Source organism: Schistocerca serialis, chromosome 8 (genome assembly GCF_023864345.2).
Source record: "Schistocerca serialis cubense isolate TAMUIC-IGC-003099 chromosome 8, iqSchSeri2.2, whole genome shotgun sequence".
Taxonomy (NCBI): domain Eukaryota; kingdom Metazoa; phylum Arthropoda; class Insecta; order Orthoptera; family Acrididae; genus Schistocerca; species Schistocerca serialis.
Genome location: NC_064645.1, coordinates 360,454,224 through 360,481,836, shown reverse-complemented (window position 1 = coordinate 360,481,836; position 27,613 = coordinate 360,454,224). Strand labels below are relative to the sequence as shown.

The window sequence follows — 27,613 nt, the reverse complement described above, 5'->3', positions numbered from 1 at the left end:
GAAATAGAGTGATCAAACAAGATGAATCTTAAGCGAAGCAGATGCGGTTCACTGGTAAGATGCTGCGAAAAAGGAATTAAGTTTACAGAGAAGATAGCTTACAAAACTATTCGTGTGACCCATCCTAGAATTTTGCTCCAATGTGTGGGTACCATAGTAAATAACACTAACTGGGGATGTTCCACGTGTACGAAGAAGGGCAATAACTATTGCCACAGGTTTGTTTTTTCCCGTAAGTTCACACATTCTTGCTAATCTTTTCAAATGGCTCTGAGCACTATGGGACTTAACATCTGTGGTCATCAGTCCCCTAGAACTTAGAACTACTTAAACCTAACTAACCTAAGGACATCACACACATCCATGCCCGAGGCAGGATTCGAACCTGCGACCGTAGCAGTCGCGCGGTTCCGGACTGAGCGTCTGAACCGCTAGACCACCGCGGCCGGCGCTAATCTTTTATGTGAGTGCTGTTTAATTTTCTGGAAACTGCTTTACCACACACCGTAATATGTCTTATTGCAGCATACTGCTCAGCACTTAAAAAAACATGGGCCAGCTTTGTATGAGTAACAAAAGATTCTTTTTCTGTCTCAACACTAATAATAAAATAACCCTGCCGAATTAAAATTCATTTTGTCCTGTTCCTCATGTGAAGTTGGATCACCTTTCCTATTGTTAGAGCGTTTTTGCTGCCACAAAACACAGTGTTGTTCGTGTTAAAGTAGTTTCCTGGGTATATAACGGCACTCACATCGTCTATGCGCGAAAATGTGTGAACTTTAAAACACAAAACACGAACAAAGGACGAGTTCTTGCGTAGACACATAACAGCACTGCACCAAACCTCCGTAGGAGTCATCTGGAGATCTAGAACTGATAATGGTATGATTCAAATAAATTGTTGAACACTACTTGTGCCTGGTTGCTGCTTAAGTTATGAAGTTTATAAATGTAGTATGGCCACGGTTCTCAACAAGTCAACTTTCGACACGATGGGGTCATGATTCTGCTATTTGTTGTATTATTTTATACGAGGGTAATCCCAAGAGTAAGGTCTCCTATATTTTTTTATAAATACATACACCTGTTTATTTCTACAATGGTTTACATCAGTTTACGGCTTGAACATTTAGCTATTTTTCGACATAATCAATTTCTGTCGATGAATTTTTGTAGACGCTGTGGCAGTTTTTGTATGCCCATGTCATACTAGCTCGCCGCCATGCTGTTCAGAAAGTTATGAACCTCTTCTTTTACCTCGTCGTCGGAGCTGAATAGCTGGGACCACAATTAACGCTGACAGGTACTGTGAGACTCTGAAAAAACTCAAACGGGCAATTCAGAAGCAAAGAAGAGGAAATGTTGAGCAAGGGCGTACACATTCTCCATGACAACGATCGCCCACACATCGCTCGGCAAACCGCTGCTCTCCTGCAACAGTTTCAGTCGAACATTATCACCTACCCACCCTCTAGTCCTGACTTGGTGCCCAGTGACTATCACCTGTTCCCTAGGTTAAAAGAACACTTGGCCGGAAAGCGATTCAGCTCCGACGACGAGGTGAAAGAAGAGGTTCATAACAGCATGGCGGCGAGCTGATATGACATGGGCATACAAAAACTGCCACAACGTCTACAAAAATGCATCGACAGAAATGGTGATTATGTTGAAAAATAGCTCTATGTTCAAGCTGTAAACTGATGTAAACCATTGTAGAAATAAACAGGTCTAAGTACTTATAAAGAAACAGGAGACCTTACTTTTGGGATTACCCTCGTGCATCAAACAACTTCTGTTGTTGTTGTTGTTGTTGTTGTTTGCAACACGTTGCTTTATGAACATCAATGTGGAACGAGTGTCAGCGTATTTAAACCAGAGTATGGCCTACGATGACAACAGCCTGGTTCAAGTCTTTCAACTGGACGCTACCTGCGACTTGGGTGCGGCGAATTAGGGCCAGACGTTCTCCTCGTAACACAACAACTTGTAACGAAAGTCTGAGTCGTCCTATTGCCTCTCTTTACCATGCTTTCAACTCCAAATCAGTACTGAAGAGCAGCATCACCGCACATTTCAAATACCACGTAGGCGTTATCATTACCGATAATTGGCGAACGACTTCATACCTGTGGTAAACATTTTTCGCGGATGGTTTATGTAATAAAATTTCAGTTCCAAAGAAGATTATTTTTTGTCTCTCTGCAGGCGGCCGTGGTTAGTAACCGCAGAAGTTGCTTAGTGGTACTATGTCCCGTCTGAATGACAAAATTTGTTCCGCATAATTACGGAGGCCCCTCTAAGCTTTTACTATGACCTCGAAAAGGCAAGGCTACTAAACAGTTTATGTGTGTTTGCACACTGATAAAATGGAGTATTGTGCCGTAATTCCTTTATTTCTATTTTTTATTCTGTATGGCGTATAAAGGGTAAGAATGGCAAAACAATCCATGCTGCGTTGGAAGAAACGCGCGGCAACAACACTTACGGCGCAGTGTTAATGAATCGTGAAGAACGAGATATACCAGGCCATCTGTACGAAGAATCGGGAATCACAATGGCATCAAAAGGTATCGGTCCACTAACAGCTGCATATCAGAATCTAGGCGACAGAGGATGAAGTGAAAATCAGTCACGGATCCATTTTCAACATCTTTAACATACTTAACACGGGAAGACTCGCTGGCATCTGGGTCCTGCGACTGCTCACACCCATTCGTACAGCTCGCCATATTGATGCCGCGGTTTTAGGCCAATCCAGACTACGTCTCTGGCCACCGAAACACCACCGACGAATGCTGAGTAATCAATGCGACACCGAGGCTAAGTAGCAACGTGGGAAGTGGAACCGTGTGCATTCACCACGTCCGCCCCCGGTGGCTGAGTGGCCAGCGCGACAGAATGTCAATCCTAAGGGCCCAGGGTTCGATTCCCGGCTGGGTCGGAGATTTTCTGCGCTCAGGAACTGGGTATTGTGTTGTCCTGATCATCATCATTTCATCCCTATTGACGCGCAAGTCGCGTAAGTGGCGTCACATTGAAAGACTTGCACCCGGCGAACGGTCTACCGGACGGGAGGCCGTAGTCACACAACCACCGCTGAAAAAGGCGGAGACACAACAGTCATCGGAAGAGGTGTTTTTGTTTTTTGCACTGCCATGGTGTCGTGCTAACAGATTATGACCCGAAGGGGAAAACCATTAGAGGAGATAGTAACGCCATCTTTTGAAGAGGATATGAGAAGTTGTCAAGACGAAGCGTCGCGCGAAACTATCCAAGTGAGTGTGCTTGTTCCACGACAATTCGCTAGCTACCTCAGCGCAAGACACAATGGCTTCTTCCTCTTTCCTCGGATGAAGGAAACACTCACGAGGTGGAACGTTTGCTTTATCAGGCAAAATACAGAATTTTACACACAGGGTTTTCGCCAAGTTCTCCACGGTTGGGAAAAATGGGCTGCAATAAAGGACGAATGTGCAGAGGGGTGATCATTAAAACTTCATGACTATCCCCTGTATTTACTTATTCCTCCCACGAACAGGTCACTACTTGGTCAAGCAACGGAAGCAGGGGGCGAGCGCTGACACAGGCGGAGGGCACGATAAAACGGCAATCTAAAAACCGCGCCTCCTTCAACCCGCTAACCTTAGCCTTTACTTTGCATTTCCGGCGACAGCCGCGGCAGCAGGATGTAATTCCGACCTCTCCTTAACATAACGAGGCTTCCAAACGCAAAAAAAGCTAGCTATTCGGGTTCGAACGCGTAGCAGCATAAAGATATACAGGAAGCTAAACTCTGTGTATGTGTGAAGGAGGAAAAAAATCTGACAAGAGCAGCGATATTCTCTTCTGTAGATGAACAAACACCTGATTAACCAATGAGAGCATTTAATTTGCAGAGCAGTGAATTATGTCTTTGTGATAACTCGTTATTCGCGCTCCGCAGAATCTCACGTTACAGGAGAGATGAGAGTATCTACAATGCGACTGGTAGTGTACAAATCTTTGGCCTACTAATCTGGCCAGAACTAGCCGAGGGAAAATGGTAATATATCTCACTTTCTACGAGACCAGGTAGGTACGAATTCACTGTTTCCGGGAGGGTCACTGTTTGTGATGTATGAGGATTTTCGAAACTTGTTTCCGACACTCTGTGGAGGAGGAGGAGGAGGAGGAGGTGGAGGAGGGTGATAATGGCCCTTACTGTTGCTCGGTTTGTAACCAATATAACGTGCCATTTCTTTCCGTTTTAACACGATAAGGATGACCAGGATTTTCATAATATTAACAATAATAAAATGCCTAATACCTTCTATACATCAGTGCTGAATACATTAATTGTTCAACTTCCAACAACTATGCAAGTTAGATAATTAAGTCATTTGAAAAGCATGTACCCAAAATTTTAGGAACATGTATCTTGTGCAATTGATTTATGAACAACAGCGACATACTGTCCCAACTTTGACAGTGACGTAAATTACAGTTTGTATGAATCTGGGTATTTTTAAGAAAATAAACCCAGTGGGTAAAATTGGGGTTATGGGTTTTATTGTTTTGTATTTTTCGTGGTCACGATGAAGCAGTTCAATTTCTATTCCTACAAATAATTTACGACCACTGGATCAGTGCCTCATTTCTCTATCTGGCAGCACTGTCTCCACTAGGTGAATCTGTTCCATCTACAGGCTTGTTTCGTCAAAATTAAGAAATAATTTAGGAGATATCGATCATTGCTGAACGTATGGACAAGAATTATTAAAAAAATTAAAAAAAACAGAATTACCGATTCTCGCCGAAGATCCATCATCAGAACGCCAGCGACTGAGGTCTAGAAAAGAATCGTGGCGTACAGCGGTCAGTCTGCTGTACAGTCATTTCAACTTGAAATATGCGTGAGTAACAAGAACGAACTTTTCTGATGCGTCACCAACTAATCGGAATTTCCTGGGAACGAACATCAGTATAGCGCGACTCTGAGACAGAGCTAAACGTGTCAATAGTAAGACTGTTACAATGGCAAGCCAGGCTGTTCCTGTTGGCTTCCGGACTGTACTGTTTTGAGTTTTGATTTCAGCTGCCCCATTTTAAAATGTTACAAAATAAATCTTTCTGAGGATGTTTTTATTGGTGACGACCAAAGGCATTAATAAATTAAAAAGAGAACGCCTTGAATGAACAAAATCTAGAACTGACCACTGCTTACCAATAAATGCAAGAACGATCATCGTGATAGTGGTGGTAATTTGGTTCCTATTCCACTCTTCGATGCAGCGGTCGAATAGTTGTTAGTAAATTATTGTTGGTGGTTAGTACATTTTATCGCGCACACAGATGAACTGCTCAGTAAAACTGAAGGTGTATGGGCTCGAACTTCTAGGATCATCTCAAACAGTCTTGCGGCAAAGTCCGCTGACAGACATCGGTTATCAATGAAATGTAACTGTATGGTGCGACACACCTGCTAACTACGCAGATGCCCTAACCACTAAGCCACCCTGGCATACTGGCTTTGCACGATTGTACAGACTATCCTTACCGTGTCCTTTCTGAATCCAAACTTCCATTCGCGCCTCAGCCCCCTTGATACTCCCCCTGAACATTTACGACTCTGGAGAGGCTCTGCAACTGTACTGCTATAGCCCCTCGGCATCGAACCGAACTGGGCGTGCTGCTGAAACCCAGGTTTCAGGCTGCATGTACAGGGTGAGTCAAGAAATGTTGAGAAACTGACATGGCACATCGGGCATACAACAAAGATCAGTAGTCACATAAGGGATCGCAAACGCCACGAGAGAGGCTGCAAAGGTCAGATGTGGGCTGGCATTGTCGGAGACTGTTTAATTGGGCAGTACATTCTTCTGGGCCCACCTTTGCCGGCCACTGGTTGCGGTGGGCCAGTCGCAAGGCCACCAGATCACCTGATCTGTCCCCAATCGACTTATTCCTCCGTGTGTGTGTGTGTGTGTGTGTGTGTGTGTGTGTGTGTGTGTGTGTGTGTGTGTGTTTAGGGGGCTGGGGCTCTGAAGGGGCTTGTGTAAGAAACACTGTTACATCGCCGGAGGCCTAGGGGGCACGATTGCTGCGACAGCGCGGAGTCTTCCAGACACACCAGGTATCTTTGAGAGCGTGCGCCGCTCAATGTACTGTCAATGTCAGGCGTATCTCGGCGCATCTGGGCGAAACTTTTATCTCCTCCTGCCGTGGGTGTCCTTTGTAGCATGTGACTAAATAACTGCAACGCCATTTAGCAAAAATGGGTCTGATCACTATGGGACTTAACTCCTCAGGTCATCAGTCCCCTAGAACTTAGAACTACTTAAACCTAACTAACCTAAGGACATCACACACACCCATGACCGAGGCAGGATTCGAACCTGCGACCGTAGCAGCAGCGCGGTTCCGGACTGAAGCGCCTAGAACCTCTCGGCCACAACGGCCGGCGCCATTGAGCAGTCGTGTATGGCCCTTACGACGCCCGTTTCCTATGTGATTACTGATTCTCGCTGTACGCCCGTTGTGCCCTGTCAATTTGTAACCTTTTTCGAATCATCTTTCATGTATATGCAGACTTACCGGACGAATGGAACTTTGTACAAAGTCCGGGATTACAACCCGGGTCTTCTCCACCGGAAGCCACCCCATGACTGGGGTTTGCCCAACCGCCAGTACTACCCTAGCACGCGTCCCTCTTCAACCCAAATTCCGATTCACGACTCAGCCCACCTGGTATTCCCCCTTAACTCTAACAGCTTTGCAGAGGCTCTGCAACTGTACTGGAGTAGTACCTCCGCAACTAACGAAACTGGGGATCCTGGTCGAAAACCAAGTTTCAGTCTGTAGGTATACATCGCTTACAAAATTAAGCCCAGCGAAAAATTCAAAGAACTTAACCCAAGTGGATGAAGGAAGGAAGCACAATCGGAGGGGGGGGGGAGGAAAGAAGCAAAGTGTGGGGCAGTGGGGCACGGTGTGGAGTGCGCGCGGCGCTGCAGCAGCGGGGCAGTGCGGCTGACGGGCCGTCACCTGTGACGGCGGGGGACGGAGGCTCGCCGTGCGGCGCCCCGCCCCGCAGGGGATCAAAGTGCCGACCGCCGGCGAGTCCGAGAGGCGCCACCGGCGCGGAAAAGGGGAGCAGGCGGCGCTAATTGGAAATTTCACGCGCAGCGGCGCGCCAGTCGCCTGCGCGCGACGCAGCCTTCACGCGCGACACGCGTCGTCCAGGAGCTGCGAGCGGCGGACGGCGGCCGCTTTCACCTGCGTGCCTCGCGTCCAGCAAGGGGCCTCTGCTGCTGGAAGGTCCTCTCTGTCGCCGGCCACCACAGGGGCTCTTTGCGCCTGCTTACACATCCGTGGCGTTCTGTAAGCTATGCGGCACACTTTTTCCCTGGAAGCAGGTTGGTCTTGTACAGGATTTCAACTCTTTCGGCTACAACACCCGATTTGTGAACATAATCTCCGTTCAACACAACTGCCTTTCGTGGGCTTACTGGTGACGTTCTACTGATCCACGTCGGTGCGAGCGTCTCGCTACATCAATGACCTGCCCGGCGCCAAGGTACTGCTTCCCCGGAGTGCATCCTTCACTGAACCAAACAGATGGAAGGCGCGAGATACTGGCTGCAAGGTGGAAGAGGGACAAAAGCCCGGTGAAGTTTCATCAGCTCCTCTCGGTTGCACAGACTTGTGCGAGGCCTTGTATTTTCATGGAGTGTGATCACCTCGAATGACGGTGTCCGCACTTTCCAACGTTGCAGGAGTCACAGCTCTGTACGGCCGGACGGCACGCGGGAGGTTGGACGGGTTTGCGCAATCTTGTTGCGATGATGACAGACGACTTGCCCAACGACTCACCCAGCTTTTGTTCACTGCCAGGTCTCCGTAGACATTCTCCAAATCCCTATGAGTATCTGCGATGCTCTGATTTCCTGTCCGTGAGAAGACAATGACAGCTCTCTGCTTGGAACGCAGATGCTATTTAGAAGGCTACATGTAGCGCCATTACCTATCGGAACTTCATTTAACTATAGAGGCTGAATTGGGAATATTTCCACCGCGTCCTACAACAAATTCTACATTAATTCAGGCGAAACTGACTGAGAAAAAAAGTGTGCCCCTCGTACATATTTCGCAATCTACCGTTTGGTGCACTTCTGGGGGTGACTCGTACCACAAGTGATTTCTTTTCGCGTTACACGCGTTGGGACCTTTGCCTTTCGCGGGCAAGTGCTCTATCGATAGAGCTACCCAAACAACTCACGACCTTTCGTCACAGCTTTACTATCCTGTTAGCATTTAAAATAGATTCAACGAAGTTCATGTTTACACTGCATACGAAAGCCAATTCACGCACAGTAAACAACCAACTCCAAAACTAAGTGCCTTTTGTGAAAATGATCAAACTCAAGTCCGTTTCTCACATGATATGAAAGTAGCGCTCTTATTCTGTATCTAAAGGTAGTATCCCTCCTGAGAGTGGTCAGGGGCTATTTCTCTGGTGTTTGAGCAGATATTTCAAATTTCGTTTCCGAGTTGTGGAGCTTCAGTCAGAGCAAACAAATAGTGCTCACCACGCCTTTCACAAGACGCCAAGCTGAATTTTGAGTGCCCATTCGATAGACCGATCCCAGATTAGAGTATGCCGATATTCGTTTTGTCGATACCTATTAACAGCGACAGTGAAACACGAAGAATAACCTGTGCGACAGCAGCGTTCCGGCCCGCGATGACTGCTACCGCATGCACGCTGCGCTACTTACAAGGGAACCTCCCTCAGATTTAGTTATAAGTTGGCACAGTGGATAGGCCTTGAAAAACTAAACACAGATCAATCGAGAAAACAGGAAGTAGTTGTGTGGAACTATGAAAAAAGTAAAATATACAAACTGAGTAGTCCATGTGCAAGATATGTAACATCAAATATAATCTGAGGTCAGGAACGCCGTGGTCCCGTGGTTAGCGTGAGCAGCTGCGGAGCAAGAGGTCCTTGGTTCAAGTCTTCCTTCGAGTGAAAAGTTTACTTTCTTTATTTTCGCAAAGTTATGATCTGTCCGTTCGTTCATTGATGTCTCTGTTCACTGTAAAAAATTTAGTGTCTGTGTTTTGCGACCGCACCGCAAAACCGTGTGATTAGTAGATGAAAGGACGTGCCTCTCCAATGGGAACCGAGAACATATTGCCCACGAAATACATCTCACGTATTTAATGCACTCTCGTCCAAAGTAGTGAACAGTCAACTGCCAGCCAGGGAGCCTCGTTAGCAAGAATACTCTCTCTTCCGTGCGCTGTAGTCGACTGACGTCGAGTGTTTCGATGTTTGTTAAAGTGTAGCGTCCCCATACTACAGTTACCTCGCATCGGGCGGACGGACGGACAGATAATAATTGTCTGAAAATAAAAAATTAAAATTTTTCACCCGAAAGAAGGTTTGAACCAAGGACCTCTCGTTCCGCACCTGCTCACGCTAAACACGGGACCACGGCGCTCCTGAACTCAGATTATCCTTGTTGTTGCTTATCTTACACATAGACTACTCACTTTGTATATTTTGCTTATTATTTTCATAGTTCCACACAACTTCTTCCTGTTCTCTCGATTGATCTGTGTTCAGTTTTTCAAGGCCTATCCACTGTGCCAACTTATAGCCAAATCTGAGGGGGGGTGCGATGGGGAGGTTCCCTTGTTAGTTGCTGCTGGACTGCTGTCAGTTCGTGTTTTACTGTTACTGTTAAAAGGGATTGATAAAACGAACGTCCGAATACACTGATCTGGGAGTGCTCCAAAGAATACGCACGTAAAATTCCGATTTAAAAATGATATTGTTTGTAATGGGAAACAAGCCGACGGTTTCTGTTGCCGATGGGCGTCGCATGAAAGTAGTAACGAGCTGTAACTGTTTGGGCTGACTCCCGCTATGCAGTGCAACAACGAATGCAAGTATCTGCCGATACACCACAGTGTTATTCTCGTTCTGTGCTGCTGCTGTCACTGCGTGGTGTGCTTATTTTTAACAGATAACGCGAAGGAAGCAGTGCAACTCCATAGATAACTGGTTTCAAGGCCATAACCACTCTGCACTGTGAAATCGAAATTACGTTAACGAGTAATGCCTCAACGTATTCTGTATGTAACGACCGAACTGTCCCCAACGTCGCTATGTTAATGTCGTTAACTCTGAACCGACTTCGAAATACTCTTCGACGATGAATCACTGTTTTTCTGATTCAGTTATACATACGAAATATGAAAGTAATTTTACGGAGTGTGATGGAAACAAAAATCATAACCCCCTCTCCTCTCCTGTATAAACTTCCAATTGTGCACGTATCGACAGCTGTTAATAAGCCTTATTTAACCTGAGATTTCTCTGGTTTTACAATCATGCGTTTTGCGATATACACGAGAAGGAAGTAATGCACCTTTTCCGGCATCGGGCAGGTATCTGTTTCGAGAAGAAGGAAAAAAAGCACCTAATTACTTTTCCGAAACTGTCATTTTCATCGTTGTATCAATGAACTCTTCTTAGAAATTTCGAATACTGTTAAGAGGAGAATATCGTTCCAATTAAAAGAACCGTAACAGCTTCAATATCTCTTCAGACGAAGGTACAAGCGTGACTAATAGAGTAAATTACTTGCATTAATTTTACGGAAACTCAAGTTATGGTACTTCGAATAGTTACAAAAATATTTAGGGTGTCGAGTTTATTTGGAATTAATATTTAAAATTTTGGATTAGATGTCTGTGTATGTGAACTGTCCCCCGCACGTCTTGCCAGTTACACTCGTTTGTGTAGGTGAGATACCTGTTATTCTATGATCACAGGACTGTAGAAGACTCACTGGAGGGAGTCACACCCATTGAATTACCTGGGAGTATGCGTACGGAGCATTTCGAGTTAGGACAACGATATAGAACTAATCGCAGACAGAACTAATGACAGACAGACTCATTGCAAAATCGTCCTCAGGAAGCGTAGTTTATCCAAGAAGAAGGTAGCTTACGAGACACTCATACATTCAACCAATACTCAAATACTGCTCGTCAGTGTGGGATTCATAGCAAACACGACTGATGGAGGAAACAACAGACCCAGAAAAGAGCAGGATTTCATCATATGTTCATTTAGTATGTGCGAAAGCATTACGGAGACTCGTCCTATTGCAGTGGCACACGCTGCAAGGGAGGGCTAGTACATCACGGTGCGGTTTATTGTTAAAATTCCGAGAGCGTGCGTTCCTAGAAGAGTCAACCTATATGGTTCCTCTTACGTACATTTCACGAAAAGACCATGAAGGTAAAATCAGAGATTGGAGCTCACCCGGAGATTTCAAAACAATGTGTGTGTGTGTGTGTGTGTGTGTGTGTGTGTGTGTGTGTGTGTGTGTGTGTGTGTGTGTTGGGGGTGGGGGGGGGGGGGGTGGAAAGGGGCGGGCGGTGTAGTAGTAGTTTCGTGACCTGGCACCAGAGAGAGATTTCGCTTCTCGTGAAACAGTTTTGAAACTTTTCGCTAACTACTGTCTCATGGCAAAAACAATCTAACGAGAAAATAGAAATTAGGATAATCGGCAGGTCACAGTAGTAGTGGCAGAGGGACAAAACGTTTTGTTATTAGTTTGCGGTTTCCATCCGAGCTACAGGAACAACAACATACTCTTATCTCCCAAACACCCAGCAACTGTCTTGCTTTCAATGTTCACTGCGTATCATTGCAGTACACCATTTCGTTTCCCTCGTCTGTCCGTTCAAGTCCTAGGGAGAAGAGCAGTAAACACGGCACCTCAGAGGTGGAAGCGTACTGTGCCGAGAAGGGAATCAACAGATGTGGACATATTTCTCTCGGGCTCATTGAGGACTGACATTCACGAAGCTTGGCACAACACCGCGGGGACCATGCCAAAGCCGCGGGCTCGAAACATCCGCATCTCCTAAGACCACTGTTCAAAGATAAAAGTCCACGGCCATGGAGTTACAATGTTGTGAGGAGTGACCTCTCTCCAACCGAAAAAACTGAATGTAAAGAGAACATTCGCGTTCGCCTCCCCCAAGACCAACACAAAAGCAGCATGACGACTTTGTTTCTTCGGAAGGTTGCCCTGAGACTTCAAGGTTGAAATTATAACATTTTTTGAACCAGTTTTGTTGCATGCGAGAGCAAGTTTTACTTTACTAGCTTTCTTGGCTGAAAATCAGTTCGGAGCTCTCAAGTCACTTCGTGATTTTTTTTCGTGTGCCATTAAGTTACAATTCCTTCGTTACGGCCGTGCGACGCCATTCTGTCATCATGAGATGAAGTACGTGAGATATTCTCACAGGAAAACGCTTATAACTGTCGTTACTGGAGTGTAGTATCAAACAGATTTTAACAACAACGAGGTAACTTGGTTCAAACGGGACGCTCTTCACACTATACTCATTATCAAAAAATGATCGTACGAAAAAGTCGACGTTTGCCTTGAAGTCAGTAAAAAAATAAAATAAAATAAAAAAGTCCAATCTTAAATGTTCAGTCCTTATTTACAAACGCTTTTGTGTGAATAATTCACGTCATAATTCGTCCCACTCACAACAATGGAATGGGCCAAGTACCTGTAGCGCGAGAAACTACGGCCAATAACGAACACACTAAAGGTTGGAGACCGCACCGGTGGTAAAAGCAATCGAGAAAACATTACTAAAGTTAAAACCCATTTCTTTTATATTCCTATGCTGCTCTACAATCGAAGAAGAATCTGAGTGATTAGTAACGAAGTGCTCATACCATTTTTCTTCGTTTTCAACTCTCCATTTATTTTTTTCGATTAAATTCCATTTACGTGCGAATTACCAATTTTCCACGTTTTTCCAGACAAGTCGCCATCCCAAATACGCACTCGGTGTCCGTATGACTACAAATGAGTCATGATTTGCGTACTGAGTCCGTATTCAGCGGAAAACAACCTACAGTTCGTTGTTACATTACAGTTAGACCTAAGAAGTATTGGTCCTCTCAAACCAGTCATCAGCTGTGACAAATCCTGTGAGCACAACTTTCTTCCACTACTCATGCAGTTACGGCAGTAAGTAGACTGAATTTACAGCGGCTTATGCGCAACTTACGTCGGCAGTTGATCTATTTCAAAACTATCGATTCAATAATCAGTTTCCGAAATGATGTATAAAACTAAGCTGCAGAAGGGACCCCCATATGCAGTTAATGTTTTTCCACTGTTTGCATGTCACGACCTCAATCAATAACTTACTAATTTTCATAGGTACAAAAGGAAACTTCAATTGGCCTAATAGTTTTCAAGAAGTATTTTTAAGGGAAAATCTTACATAGAAAGAAACAGAGTAGACCGAGACCATCCACACCTAACTTGACGATCTGTGAAACGAACTTTGTCGGATGGTGAAGACAGTACTTGAAAACCTTACTGTGGTCCATCGCTATATGCGAGTACAAAGCTGGAAAGAAACGACTGACACACGTATTCAGCACACATCAACAAGAATCAGCACGAGTAGTGACTGGACACGACGACGTTACTTCACAGTTCCCGGTAACCCAGTTCGTTCCCCATGCCTTCTAACCGAATGCCCTCGTTCTTACATTCTGACACCGCTCGACGTCCAGTGAATTTCACAACCGACGTACTGGTGGCGTCTCCAATTTTCGCTCGACATACTTCGTTAACATGCAGTCTCGGGCTACATGTTTAAAAATTTCTACGAGAAGAAGACCTCAGTGTCGCTCTTACCTTGAACTGGACACGAACTGCAGGCGGCCCAGCCCGATACCAAAATTCGCCAAACGAACCAAACTAGAGAATCATAGAGGAGGCCGTGACTCACCGTTCCTGTTCTCGCTGTCCGCAGGCTTCATCTGGATGGGGTGATGCATCTGCAACAGAAAGAGGAGCCGAGTCAGTGGGTGGTCACGTGACAGCTGACGGGGTGATACGGCGGCAGTATCGGCGACATGTGAGACGCTGCCGACACGTCGCCGCCTGCGGCTCAGCTCTGCGGAAACCCTGGGGGGGAAGAAGCGGCCGGAGTGTCGGTTTCATTTAAATTCCGCACCGTCTATCGAGGCAGTCGACCTTCTGCCGAGGTGGTGACTTACGACTACTTTTCTTAATGTTCCGGTAAGATTAGCTTCTAAAAATAGTTCGACCGCGACACGAGGAAACTTCTTCCAGCTGTTACGCTGTTCTGAAATAATGTAGAACGTGCCATTAATTTACACCAGACATCAAATTTAGATGTTGATATTCTTACAAGAAGAGAAGGCGAATACCATTCTCGAAGTACACGAGATATAAGAGTTTTATCATTTATTGTACTTAGACATATTCCGAAACGACTGTAAAACATCAGATGCAATTACAATTTTACATCTAAATGGAATTTTTAGTTTCGTACACTAGTGGTAAATACAAAAAGATGCAGTATCATAACAAATAAACACTGACACGAGCAAAAGCTGCGAAAAACCCAAATCTCAATACCAGTGCTTTAGTTTATGTTCAACGGATCATGTGGGGTGTTTCCGTACCGTCAGTTTCCATTTCTACTACCATGAAGACCGGTGACAGCTAAGGAGTTCATAAAAAATACGCAAAGGGCGCTTCTATAAACCTGCTGTTGAGGAAACGTATTTCGGATCTGTCACTGAAAGTAGTTGGTATAGTACCCCGTATGAAAACAACACAGTCGTTACACTCTTCAATTTAGTGGGAAAGTGAAAAGTTGCAATTTATGTAACGGTGATAACCAAGATTTCACGGAAAATATTTTAAGAGTTTTCTGAGTATTTCAGTGGAATGGAATCGTGGTAATAACGTAATTTTCATTTATTCAGTTTGTTACCACAATTATGACGGTTCTGTGAAAATATGCGGTCACCAACACATGCAACACGAGAAACAGAGGAATGGAACAACTCTGATGGATGACCCAGTATTGTGATGCACAAGCCATCGCTACGGCAGCACCCCCGCTTATCGTCGTTACTCTTCTCTTCCACTGTGTTCCATCACACCATGAAGCAGTTGCGTATCAGGCTAGTCATCATCAGAGAGCCTACCCCTATTGTAGTTATCACTGCTAACGTACAGCTAACACTGCCGGAAAAACCAGCTCGTGTCAGTACAAAAATAGTTGAAATGGCTCTGAGCACTATAGGACTTAACATCTGAGGTTATCAGTCCCCTAGAACTTAGAACTACTTTAAACCTAACTAACCTAAGGACATCAATCACACATCCATGCCCGAGGCAGGATTCGAACCTCCGACCGTAGCAGTCGCGCGGTTCCGGAATGAAGCGCCTAGAACCGCTCGGCCACAGCTTATAAAGGTGGAGAGTGAACAATCCGGCATTACTGCTGTCAACAACAATTACCGTTTCTGAATGAGACAGATTTCGTTTCAGTCAAGACTCAAAGCGCACACCACTGACATTTGCACTGTTCTGCTGAGTGCAATAAAGATACAGAAAAACCACGGCGATGCACCACGAACCAATTATCCGTTTTGGACGGAAATGGATAGATTTGTTGAGAAGCAACAGACAGTGGTGGGATAGCAACCTCTCCGTCGCCCGTTATCCTAGGCTCACATTTCAGGAAGGTGGTGCACACGGCGAGGCTTTCCGCTGCTTGTCAAACCCAACGTAAGTCAGCAACATCGCCGGATCTCTCCCCAACTCAGAAGGTGGAGCATTATGGGGAGGGCTCTCCAACTACCTCGGGATTTTGAGCATCTAAGCCGCCAATTGCACAGAATTTATCACGATATCCCTAATGAAGACATCTAGCAACTCTATCCATCAATGCCTAGCCGAATAACTGCTTGCGTAAGAGCCACAAGTGGACCAATACGTTATTGATTTGTGAAGCTCTTTTTCTTGAAAAAATCATCCAATTTTTTCTGAAATTATTATCATTTGTTTGTCTGTTCGTGTGTATCATATCTACCGATTTCCGTCCCATTCGGATAATTCCTTCGGGTGCGTCGCCATTTTGTCCCAGAGTGCAAATGCACCCTCCCTGCATCAATCGCGCTACCGGAAACGACAGGTCGCTCATATCAAAATTTTCAGGAAATATGTCTGAGCGACCTCAGAAATTTTGTGGATGGAGTTCGCATTCACCCGGTGCAAGTTGTAGAGATATCCATCAGATTTCAAATTGGAAAAAAAAGGTTCAAATGGCTCTGAGCACTATGGACTTAACTTCTGAGGTCATCAGTCCCCTAGAACTTACAACTACTTAAACCTAACTAATCTAAGGACATCACACACATCCATGCCCGTGGCAGGATTCGAAACTGCGACCGTAGCGGTCGCGCGGTTCCAGACTGTAGCACATAGAACCGCTCGGCCACCCTGGCCGGCTTCAAATTGAAGTGTGGTGGTGTAATGGCATAGATGAAAACTACAGGGCTGACTGATTCCTTAAACTATCGAGAATGCAAAACAGCTGCAGTCAATCCGGATAGCTTGCGCTCATAAAGCTTTCGTCTGCAAAGAAAAAGACCCTATAGTGTTTTGCCTAAGATTTCGCACCACAATGGTAATTTGAAAGAGCGATAGAAGAAACTTGTTTCTTTTGTTTGCTCTGAAGCCCAAACAACGGCAGCTGTGGTGATTCATGCGCCAGTTGACATGAAACATTTTTTCCTTCTGCGGAAATCACTCTGCTGTCTTACCAAGCAGATTATTCACAAACTGCGTATGTTTCTGCTTATTAATCTCTATTTTCGTTGCTATGTCGAACTTCGTATATTTGTTTCCGTAAGATTTCGCACACTAAGAGTAATTGAGTTTGCTACAATGCAAACCACGGCCGCAACCGATTCCTTAGGGTCTATAATTTCAGGTAAGTATGTTAGATATTTCCTGCACTACTGTGAAACTTTAAGGTAGATTACTCCCTTCTACGGGTAGGGTTTCCTTCAACTGAACCGCAATAACGAACCTAAACTGTACGAACGGCTGCGGAATTTCTTTCCTGTTAAACAGACACTTATGATACCCCATGAAATACCTTTCAGACGTAATGCCAACATAAAATTCGTAACACCTCTTGTTGCTACAAAAAACAACACAAATTTATGTCCATACCAACGAAAAAGTTATCAGTGCTAAATGTAGTCATTCGCTTTCGCAAACCCTGCATTTGTAACAAATGAGCCGGCCAGTGTGGCCGAGCGGTTCTAGGCGCTTCAGTCTGGAACCGCGCGACCGCTATGGTCGCAGGTTCGAATCCTGCCTCGGGCATGGATGTGTGTGATGTCCTTAGGTTAGTTAGGTTTAAGTGGTTCTAAGTTCTAGGGGACTGATGACCTCAGATGTTAAGTCCCATAGTGCTCAGAGCCATTTGAATCATTTGTAACAAATGAATTAAATGTTCTGACAAGAAGACAATTCCATCGTCTTCTTCAGTGTCAGTAGCTCCACAACTGTTACACATTAAACCCTTTTCCGTGCTGGCGACCGTTACAAGTACCCCGGTAGTACTACTGCTTATGGCGCGCTGGCGACACATTCATGCTTCAGACTAAGAAAATCGAAGTGCTTTGCAAACGGAAGATATTCATACTTCACCGGAACATGGATAGAACCAAGAAGTGTATGCAAGATCTGAGGACTTAGAGACACGATCGTTTTTCTGCGTTTCAAGGCGGTCCATTTTAAGCCATATGACGTCACACCGTTGCGGTGATCCTTCCTCCGTCAGTCTCACTATAGCTTAATTAATTCTGGCAGTATCCTCCAGTACTATGTACCAATTTGAGAACGGTACTTTTGTATGTGCAACTAGTAGTTGTTGCCGAGGAAGTGATTTGTTGACTTACGACGACCCCAGTATTTGTTTTACTGCTGTCTGGTCTTATTTCTACATCTTGTCTCCTTTTTACCACGATATTTTAATAAATTTAAGGCCGAGTACGGTCATGGTACATCAGTAGAATATGAATTAATGCCGTTATAAACTCGTCGTGAAACTCAAAATATTCTCCAGTCCCCAATTCCTTTAGATCTGGGAACAGGGAGAATCCGACAGTTTTTCCGTTCCAAACGCCTCTATCCTGGTAACATTTTTCTACCATTCATGCTGTGCTTTATTTGGTTGGTCCAGAAATCTTGCATTGTGCTAGTTAAGTTTTATTCTCATTTATTTATTAATTTGTCATTTGCAAGGGGATTCCAAAAAGTCCCACCTGTATCCAAAAAAAATCCCGTCTGTGAACCTCATTCCTCGTTTTGGCGCGAAGTTTTTATGTGAACTGACAGATCCAAGTCTCAACCATAGCAACGAAACTGCACACACTGCCAGAGGTTCTTTTCGGAAAGGAGAAAAAATCTAAACCTTCCCATTTAATTTAGTGTTCATTTTGTTTTCAGTGAGAAAGGCGTATTTTCAGAACATTGCTTGCATTTCTGATATTTAACTGTAACGTAATTCCAATGGAACGTCACAAATGTAATGTTGACATGCAAGCTTTTGGAGTGTCCCTTTGGAATTACATTACAGTAAAATATTAGAGATGCAGGCAGTGGTTTGAAAATGGACGCAAGCGTTCGAAACTAGACACCATTAAAGATTGTATGCAACTGAAGTGGAAAACGAATAACAAATAAATTCAGCTGTTGGTTCTACATACTACTGGAATGCTGGAACAGCACAAACTTCCCATTTGAGTTTGGTCGCCTTCAGCAAATGCGGCAGCCGACCTAACAAACTATCCACGTGTACATTTTCACATGAACTACACCGTTTTGCTTCTCCTGACGTGTCTATGAGGGCACATCTTCATACGCCTTTAATCGATGATTCTATCCATACCATATTCTTCATTTGCTCGAAATTTTCGGGGACCCTCACAAACGTAAGTACCTCTACCTTTGAATGAAGCGTTCGTTTCTTAATAGTTGAAAATGAATGAGTGGGCTACTTTTAGATCTTCATAAACATTTGATGAATTGGCTGGTACTTAATAATTTTATCACGTAGCGGTATTGCAGCTTATTAATTTGGACAACTCACACACACACACACACACACACACACACACACACACACACACACACACACAGAGAGAGAGAGAGAGAGAGAGAGAGAGAGAGAGAGAGAGTTATTTTGAAAAGACATCTGAATATGAGTGTCACCACATTTAGACTTGACTTACGTTACAGTGTAACGAGTACCAACATACAAGAACAAAATTTCATTGACTTCTGCGTCATCTCTGTGAGACTCAGTGGTTTTCATTTGCCGTCTTACAACGTAACCCCAGGGTTTCATCTTTCACCTGCCAATTTGTGTGTTGCTGTCGTGCGTCTGAGTATGGCGGAAGATCGTTGCGGAAATGTGAAGTAGCCCACATTCAGCGGGTCATTCGCTGCTCCCCCGACCTTTAGGGTTACTCAGTTGCCCTCGCTAGGCAGCAGCAGAGCGAAGTGAAACGCACAACACTAGTGACCGCCCTAGAAACTTGTGACAACAGACGAAGTTTGTACTCTGTCTAGTAACCGTAACTATGATATGCTACAAAACGCCGAGAAGTGTATCGGAATGAATAATTTTTTTGGTGTATGTACATACTCTGCAAGACACCATACAGTGCATCGCGGAGGGTACCTTGCACCACTGCCATTCATTTCCTTTCCTATTCCACCCGCGAATACATTGAGGGAAGAAACGACTGTTTGTATGATTCCGCAAGAGACCTATGTTCTCCCTTGTGTTCGTGATCGTTACGTGGGGTGTATGCTGGTGACAGGAGGAGCCTTCTGCAGTCAGCCAGAAATATCGGTTCTCTAAATTTTCTCAATAGTGTTTCGCGAGAAGAAAGAGTTCTTTCCTCCAGGGATTCCTATTTGTGTTCGTGGAGCGTTTCCGTAATACTCGCGTATTGATCGAACCCATTGTTGCCACATCTAGGAACACGCCTCTGAACTGCTTCGATGTCATCCTCTAATCCAACCTGGTGCGGATGGCAAATACTCTGAGTATTCACGAGTAGGTCGCACACGCGTTATGTACGCAGTCTTCTTTATAGATGAACCACATTTTCCTAGAACGCGCCCAATAATCCACGTCTACCACTCACCTTCTCTACCACCAAACTCGTTCCATTTCACATAGCTTCGCAAAGTTACGTTCAGCTGTTTAATGAACGTGACTGGGTCAAGCAGGACACTACTAATGCTGTATCCTAACATAACGGGTTTGTTTTTCCTTCTCATTCACATTAACTCTCCGTCAGATCGTTTGTCTACGTACGTACCTGTCCTATCACATTTCCCTGGAGCACTCCTGCCGATGCATCTGTCTACGATGAACACTCGTAGTTTAGAACGACGTACTGTCTTCTATTAATAAAGTGTCTTCGAGCCACTCGCATAACTGGGAATGTATTCCACAGGCTCAGGCTTTTGTTAACAGTCTGCAGTGTACCACTGTATCGAACATCAGCCCTTCTGTCGGCATTATAATGGAACCGTGTCTGCAATTCGGTAAATAAAATACAGAACATGTCAGTATCGTAAACTGTGTGATGAAGAAACACGTTTCTGTAAACCTTCTTTGCCTGTACGTGTAATAGCAAATTTCATGCAATAAAAAACGGCAGCTCTGTGATCGCTATTTACTGACTTCAATTTCCTGGTTCTTTTGTGGCATCGTAAGTGACTCCTGTCAAGCAAAACCACTATCTTCTATGTCAGAAGATTTTTAAAGCTGACATCCGATCACTGGATGTAAGAGGGGTAGTATCTCATTTAAGACGAACCTCCACATCATTTCAGCATAGCAGCGACTATAGTCGGCCGAACCCATTACAGTGACGATAAGATGGGTGTTCGTAATATTTAGCTAGCTGAACAGAGTTTGATGGTTGTAACTGAATTTATCATATTTATCAGGTGTATACTTGCCGTATAACCAGAAAAAAATTCGTTTGCATTTTCTCGGTTTCTACCTGAATATTTTGTGAAAGATTCTAGTTTTCTGTAGATGACGTTTCTGAACCCCTAGAGTAAAATTTCCGAAGCTCACGGTCAGTCGACCAGTTTTGGTGGTAAAGACTAGTGAAGCAATTGCATCACAAGAGCTCTCGTTAATCTATTACAAATGGTGTCTCAGTATTTTAGTCCATTACTTCGTACGGGGTTTGTCCTTCTATATGGCTGTTTCTGTAGAGCACAAGCTGTTTAGTTTAGTTGAAGATCGCTGCGGGTGCCTAATTTGGAGGAAAAATTAGGCTTTTAATCCGGATTGAAAGCGCTCCAAAACGTTAATTTTAACAATGCGCTGTGGAAAATTTACTTTAGGTAAGGCTCATTTAGGATGCAATGATTTTGTTGCCGACTTCAAGTTCCTGATACGCGCTTTAAAACGCTGAATGAGATGACGTATCTGTCACAGACAAATGAACGCTGCATGGTGGTAGGTGATGGAAGACGAGACCGCTACACCGCGTGCCGTTCCCTTTCGACCTATTACGTAGCGAGTGCGCTGGTGCCAGACAGGCAATAGATCTGTCACCGCTTTGGTTCACTGCCCATCGACAGTTCCGTGTAACGACTGACATGAAATACACTCAGCTCCATCACGGTCTCTTTTACAGTGCCACAATAGCTGTCTCTTCGTTCTTTTAACATGTTGTCAGATATAGTTGGGTAACGATAATGATTAACTCATTCTATTTACTCTCCCGAGGATGGCACGCGGCAAACGGATTTTTGAGATTTCTTGTACAATTTATGGTACGTGAAGTTCAAAAGTGGTCCAATAGCGATCTCCCATGGCAGTTCGAAGTACTATCAAAAATTCCTGAGAAAATCGACTTTCATCGTGTCTCTGATGTAGAATGCTTGCCCACCGCGTGGTCGAACTGGTTCCATTACTGGCTGATGCAAGTTTTTGAAGGAGCATTTCCGTAAATCGTGAAACACCCTAACACGAAAAACAATTTGTAGTGTTCGAGACTGGTAGGCCCTTATCACTGGTTCGAGTCTTTTTTCTTCCGTTCAGTTAGAATACCTACGCTATTTAAACATAAAATTCAGCAAATAGACGCTAATTACTACATACCCAATTTTACGAAAAATGCAAGTAGTTTTATTTCAAATTAAGAATCACACACATCCATACGATTAAACAAATGAACCTATTAATTTGGTTTTATTTATTTTTGTGGTAGGCATAAATTAAACCGCTCCTGTCTGGTAGCGCACGTTATTAAAAAGCTGGATACTACTGTTAGGCTTAATGGTTAGCATCCGTCACTTCAGGCATAATCCTCTTCATCCCTTCGTCGATCGTAACTACCGATCACACACATTCTTATCGCAAGTAAAACCAGCAACGAGCCACTTAATGACAAACGCTGCAGTTGCACTGGCCGCCGTAGCCAGGGACCGTCGAGCACTGCAGATGGTGGTTGCAAAAATCGCATTAAATCAGCGTAAGGAATGAATCCAGTCCAGCTGGCACAACGACTATGCGTCGTGAGTTAAGAAAGAATGGAGTGCAATGGTGTAGAAGCCTTCAGTAGTCAAGAGCTACGGGACCCTCGAGGTCGTAAAGAGCGCCGCCAACAGGCAGTGGATGAGTGGAAACAAGTGATTAATCATTCTATAACCTGTGGCAATCCGATGGAAGAGCTAGCGTTTCGCAAATGCTCGGAGAACGTGCCATCGTGTGCAGTGCCAACAGTGAATTATGGAAGAAATCGTGTTACGGTATGGAGGCGTTTTCTCCGCTTTGTTCAGTACAGGAACAGTTCGGAGACAGTTGTCACTGTACCAGTATGGCAACGCAGTGCAATGCAATCGTGAAGTAGCGTCTGTGAGGCAATGGTTTCTGGGCAGTAACGTTCCTGAAATGGACTGGCTTGCCCAGAGTCAAATTCCGAACCCAGTAGAACGCATTTGAAAGGAGCTGAAACATTGTCGTCTCTCCAGACTCCAATTTTCTCTGCCCGGGAACTGGGTGTTTGTGTTGTCTTCCTCACCACCACCACCACCACCACCACCACCACCACCACCACCAAGGCTCCGGAGTAACCATCATTCTCTTCTCTGCTTTTCGCCCCTTGAGGAAGAATGGGCTGACATTTGTCTACAGACACCTCACTGAAGGTGTCCCCCCAGCGGAGTTCAAGTCGTCCTGAAGGGAAGAATGGACACATTTAATAGTATGTCCACTAATAGGTGTCGTGATACTTTTGATCGGATTGGGTATCTAGAACAGCTGCTTTCCTTAAAAAGTGAAGTACACACTCTTCAGAAAACAGGTGGCCAATACCTGTCGCGGTAAGTAAGTTCTCATGTACAGGGATAAACGGAAATACATCAAAAAGAGTTTTGCATCACCTCGGTTTCTAGAGTTCCGGAGCTTGTACAGAATATTGGAATAGAAATCAACATAAACTTGATTTCCGCCCTTTTTATTGCTCATACCACACATTGCATACAGCGAGACCTTCAATGCCCTATAGCACCTCCTCTTGCATTGATGCATGCATGTATTAGTTGTGGCATACTATCCACAAGTTCATCAAGGCATTGTTGGTCGAGATTGTCCCACTACTCAACTGCGATTCGGTGTAGATCCGTCAGAGTGGTTGGTGGGTCACGTCGACCATAAACAGCTCTTTTCAACCAATCCGAGCCATGTTCGATAGGGTTCATGTCTGGAGAACATGCTGGCCACTCTAGTCGACCGATGTCGTTATCCTGAAGGAAGTCATTCACAATATGTGCACGATGGAGGCGCGAATTTCCGTCTATGAAGACGAATGCCTCGCCAATTTGCTGCCGATATGGTTGCACTATCGGTCGGAGGATGGCATTCACATATAGTACACCCGTTACGGCGCCTTCCGTGACCACCAGCGGCGTACGTCGGCCCCACATAATGACACCCCAAAACAGCAGGGAACCTCCACCTTGCTGCAGTCGCTGGACAGTGTGTCTAAGGCATTCAAACTGACCGTGTTGCCTCCAATCACGTCTCCGGCGATTGTCTGGTTGAAGGCATATGCGACACTCATCGGTGAAGAGAACGTGGTGCCAATCCTGATCGGTCCATTCGGCATGTTGTCGGGCCCATCTCAACCGCGCTGCATGGTGTCGTGGTTGCAAAGATGGACCTCGCCGTGGACGTCAGGAGTGAAGTTGCGTATCATGCAGCCTATTGTGCATAGTTTGAGTCGTAACACGACGTCCTGTGGCTGCACGAAAAAGCATTATTCAACATAGTGGCGTTGCGGTCAGGGTTCCTCCGAGACATAATTCGTAAGTAGCGGTCATCCACTGCAGTAGCAGCCCTTGGGCGGCCTGAGCGAGGCATGTCATCGACAGTTCCTGTCTCTCTGTATCTCCTCCATGTCGGAACAAGATTCGCATTGGTTCACATAGAAACGCTTGGACACCTCCCTTCATGAGAGCCCTTCGTGGCACAAAGTAAGATTACAGGCGTGATCGAATCGCGGTACTGAACGTCTAGGCATGGATGACCTACAGACAACACGAGCCGTGTACGTCTTTTTTGGTGGAATGACTGTAACTGATCGGCTGTCGGACCCCCTCCTTCTAATAGCCACTGCTCGTGCATGGTAGTTTAAATCTTTGGACGGGTTTAGTGACATCTCTGAACAGTCAAAGGGACTGTGTCTGTGATACAGTATCCACAATCAACGTCTATCTTCAAGAGTTCTGGGAATTGTGGTGATGCAAAACTTTTTTTAATATGTGTAGATAGCATTGTGGCTTGCGGACATGCGCATCTAGTACATTTCTACCGATATGGTGTAGTTATGTAACTGTCACGTCTTATAATTTTAAAGGGGGCCGAGGAAAGCAAGAGGGGGCCAGACGAAAGCAAGAGGGGGGGGGCAGACGAAAGCAAGAGGGGGGGGGGGGCAGACGAAAGCAAGAGGGGGGGGGGCAGACGAAAGCAAGAGGGGAGGGGGGGCAGACGAAAGCAAGAGGGGGGGGGCAGACGAAAGCAAGAGGGGGGGGGCAGACGAAAGCAAGAGGGGGGGGGCAGACGAAAGCAAGAGGGGGGGGGCAGACGAAAGCAAGAGGGGGGGGCAGAGGAAAGCAAAAGGGGGGGGGCAGAGGAAAGCAAAAGGGGGGGGGCAGAGGAAAGCAAAAGGGGGGGGGGCAGAGGAAAGCAAAAGGGGGGGGGGCAGAGGAAAGCAAAAGGGGGGGGGCAGAGGAAAGCAAAAGGGGGGGGGCAGATGAAAGCAAAAGGGGGCAGAGGAAAGCAAAAGGGGGCAGAGGAAAGCAAAAGGGGGCAGAGGAAAGCAAAAGGGGGCAGAGGAAAGCAAAAGGGGGCAGAGGAAAGCAAAAGGGGGCAGAGGAAAGCAAAAGGGGGCAGAGGAAAGCAAAAGGGGGCAGAGGGAATGAACAGGTTCATGTATGTTGTAATTATTGATGTAACTATGTTAAATTTGATGGCTATGTGCGTCCTTGCTGATAAACCACATTTTTAAGAATGTGCTTGCGGAATCTGTGGATCAGCTGATGGGCACAATTTGTGAGCTGCACGTAATCTGAAATAGCGAAGGTACTTCAGACGTGGATACACTCTTGATATTTGCCTGGTACCGCAAGTCTGGAAGGCTGTGCTACAATTGATACCATCTGGCGTGCGCTTCACTGTTTGCACGCTGCAGGAACAACAAACCAGGCGGGACCGCTTCCTCCACCTCCACGCCTACACCACTGGTCCTTAGGGAGCTATTCCTGTGAAGAGACGAAATGACTACGCTTGTTATTTCTCTTCGCTGTACAAAACACGACAGCAGTATAGCAGGCACTAACGAGCACCAGCCAACAGCATATGGAAGAGGTTCGGTTAGTGCCAACAAGCCCGCCCGCCCCCCCCCCCCCCCCCCCCTCCCGAATTGTTTATCAACAGGCCGCTGTGGTCGCCGTTTGGATGTTTACGAGATACTGGTATTGACAGTATTACATGTTGTGTAATTGAAAACCAGAGCATTGTAAGGCCTCTGGCTGAGATGCTTTCATGGAAACTATTTACTCGTTTCACTAAGCTGCTTAACTCCGAATCGAAAGTAAAACCATTTACTTTGCAGATGGACGTAGGTACTGACTTTACTTGACGCATTAACCCTACCAGCACCAAAACATTTCAATAACGTATGTTACCAAAAAGGAGAGGGGCTTTACTTCATGACCACCACAGAAGTTGTTCCTGACTTTGTTATGAATAGCACACATTTTAAAGAGATACTGATGTGCAGATAGGATCTAGAACCTGAAAATCTCTTAATGTAATTATTTACTGAATAAAATGTTTGCTGTGAAATCTCAATTATAATTAAGTTTTTGGATTAAGTTAAACTGAAAAATTTAAACTGTTATTGAGAGAGTTAATGCAAAGGGCGTTAATGCAAAGGGCTTCACCTGACTAAGAATCCTGCTGGCTTTACGCGTCCGAACGAGTAATCTGCGCTTCAGGAAACACGACTTACAGAATCGTTATGAACTTCAGGAGGCTGCAACTTGCACATGAGTTTATCTGTGCTATCTGTTTCTTTACCATCCAGTGGATAGCACCCTGCGTACGACCTGCTTCATCTCTACCTCGTGGAAGTCATCGTATAACCGGAAGTCAAGCCACTACGAAACACGTAAGGAAAAAAATAGTTCACCTTCTCTCTTAATTATCTGAAACATAATTGTAGTTTTTGCCCTTTGTCGTGATGTATTAATGCGATGAGCTTGCCCATTTCTATCATATTCGCGACTTCTGTAGTAAGGTCCAAATATAACATCAGGAAGGATAATAAGCTCAGTTGCAGAGACACACATAAACGTCACGAAATCTGTTATGGTGCCCGCAAGAGAACAAAATGAAAGGCATAACAACTATGGTAACTTTCGGTACTTGAAAAGTTTGAAATGTCACTGGCTACTTTCATCGACTACGGACAGGAACCTACTGCGGCTCCAACGTAAGAACCAGTCCAGCAATCGCGGGAATTAATTTTGGGTTATCACGGACATCGGAATTTTTGTCTTAAACATGATTTGAACCCATTTCGCTTCAGCAAGGTCCGCTGCGTCTAAAGCATCATTTCACTCCATAGTAAGGAATGTGCAGTACAGGTGCTGGTCAGGCCTAGCAGCACGCCAGTAAACTATTTCCCCCCTCCTCCTCCTCCTCCTCCTCCTCCTCTCCGGCTATATGAACGAAACTTCTATCTATGGGTTGTCTGCGTGAACAACAAAAACAAAAATTTCTTGTTTCATCTTTCTGTAGCCCTTTAAGCAGCTAATCGCGTGAAAGTAACCCATGTACTCTCGTGTCTCATACGAGGCGTTTGCACACACTACGAAACTCATGGTGCAGGAAAAAACACGCGCTCTAAAACTTCCTCAAGGTTTAAACCTACGAAATGTCTGTGCTGAAATACTGGAATCAAATCCAATGATATCCTTTAACCTTCTGTTGCGGGGTCAACGCCACAGCGATACGTATCGGTCCAAGCGTACGGAAGTTCGCTGTGAGCTCACACACGGCCAAACCAGATGATAATTAACGAAAGTTAAGCGAGTATTCGCTGCCGCACCTTCCTTACGATGAA

General features: G+C 45.1%; 1 protein-coding gene across 18 annotated transcripts in view; it reads right to left on the bottom strand.

Moving 5' to 3' along the window:
• LOC126416640 (CUGBP Elav-like family member 2) overlaps nucleotides 1-27,613 on the bottom strand; it is a 764,867-nt gene that overhangs the window by 350,871 nt on the left and 386,383 nt on the right. For all 18 annotated transcript variants that reach the window (XM_050084411.1, XM_050084416.1, XM_050084409.1 and 15 more), the window contains one exon: nucleotides 13,834-13,882. In XM_050084411.1, coding sequence (XP_049940368.1) covers nucleotides 13,834-13,882 — 49 coding nt within the window. The remainder of the gene's footprint in view (nucleotides 1-13,833; nucleotides 13,883-27,613) is intronic.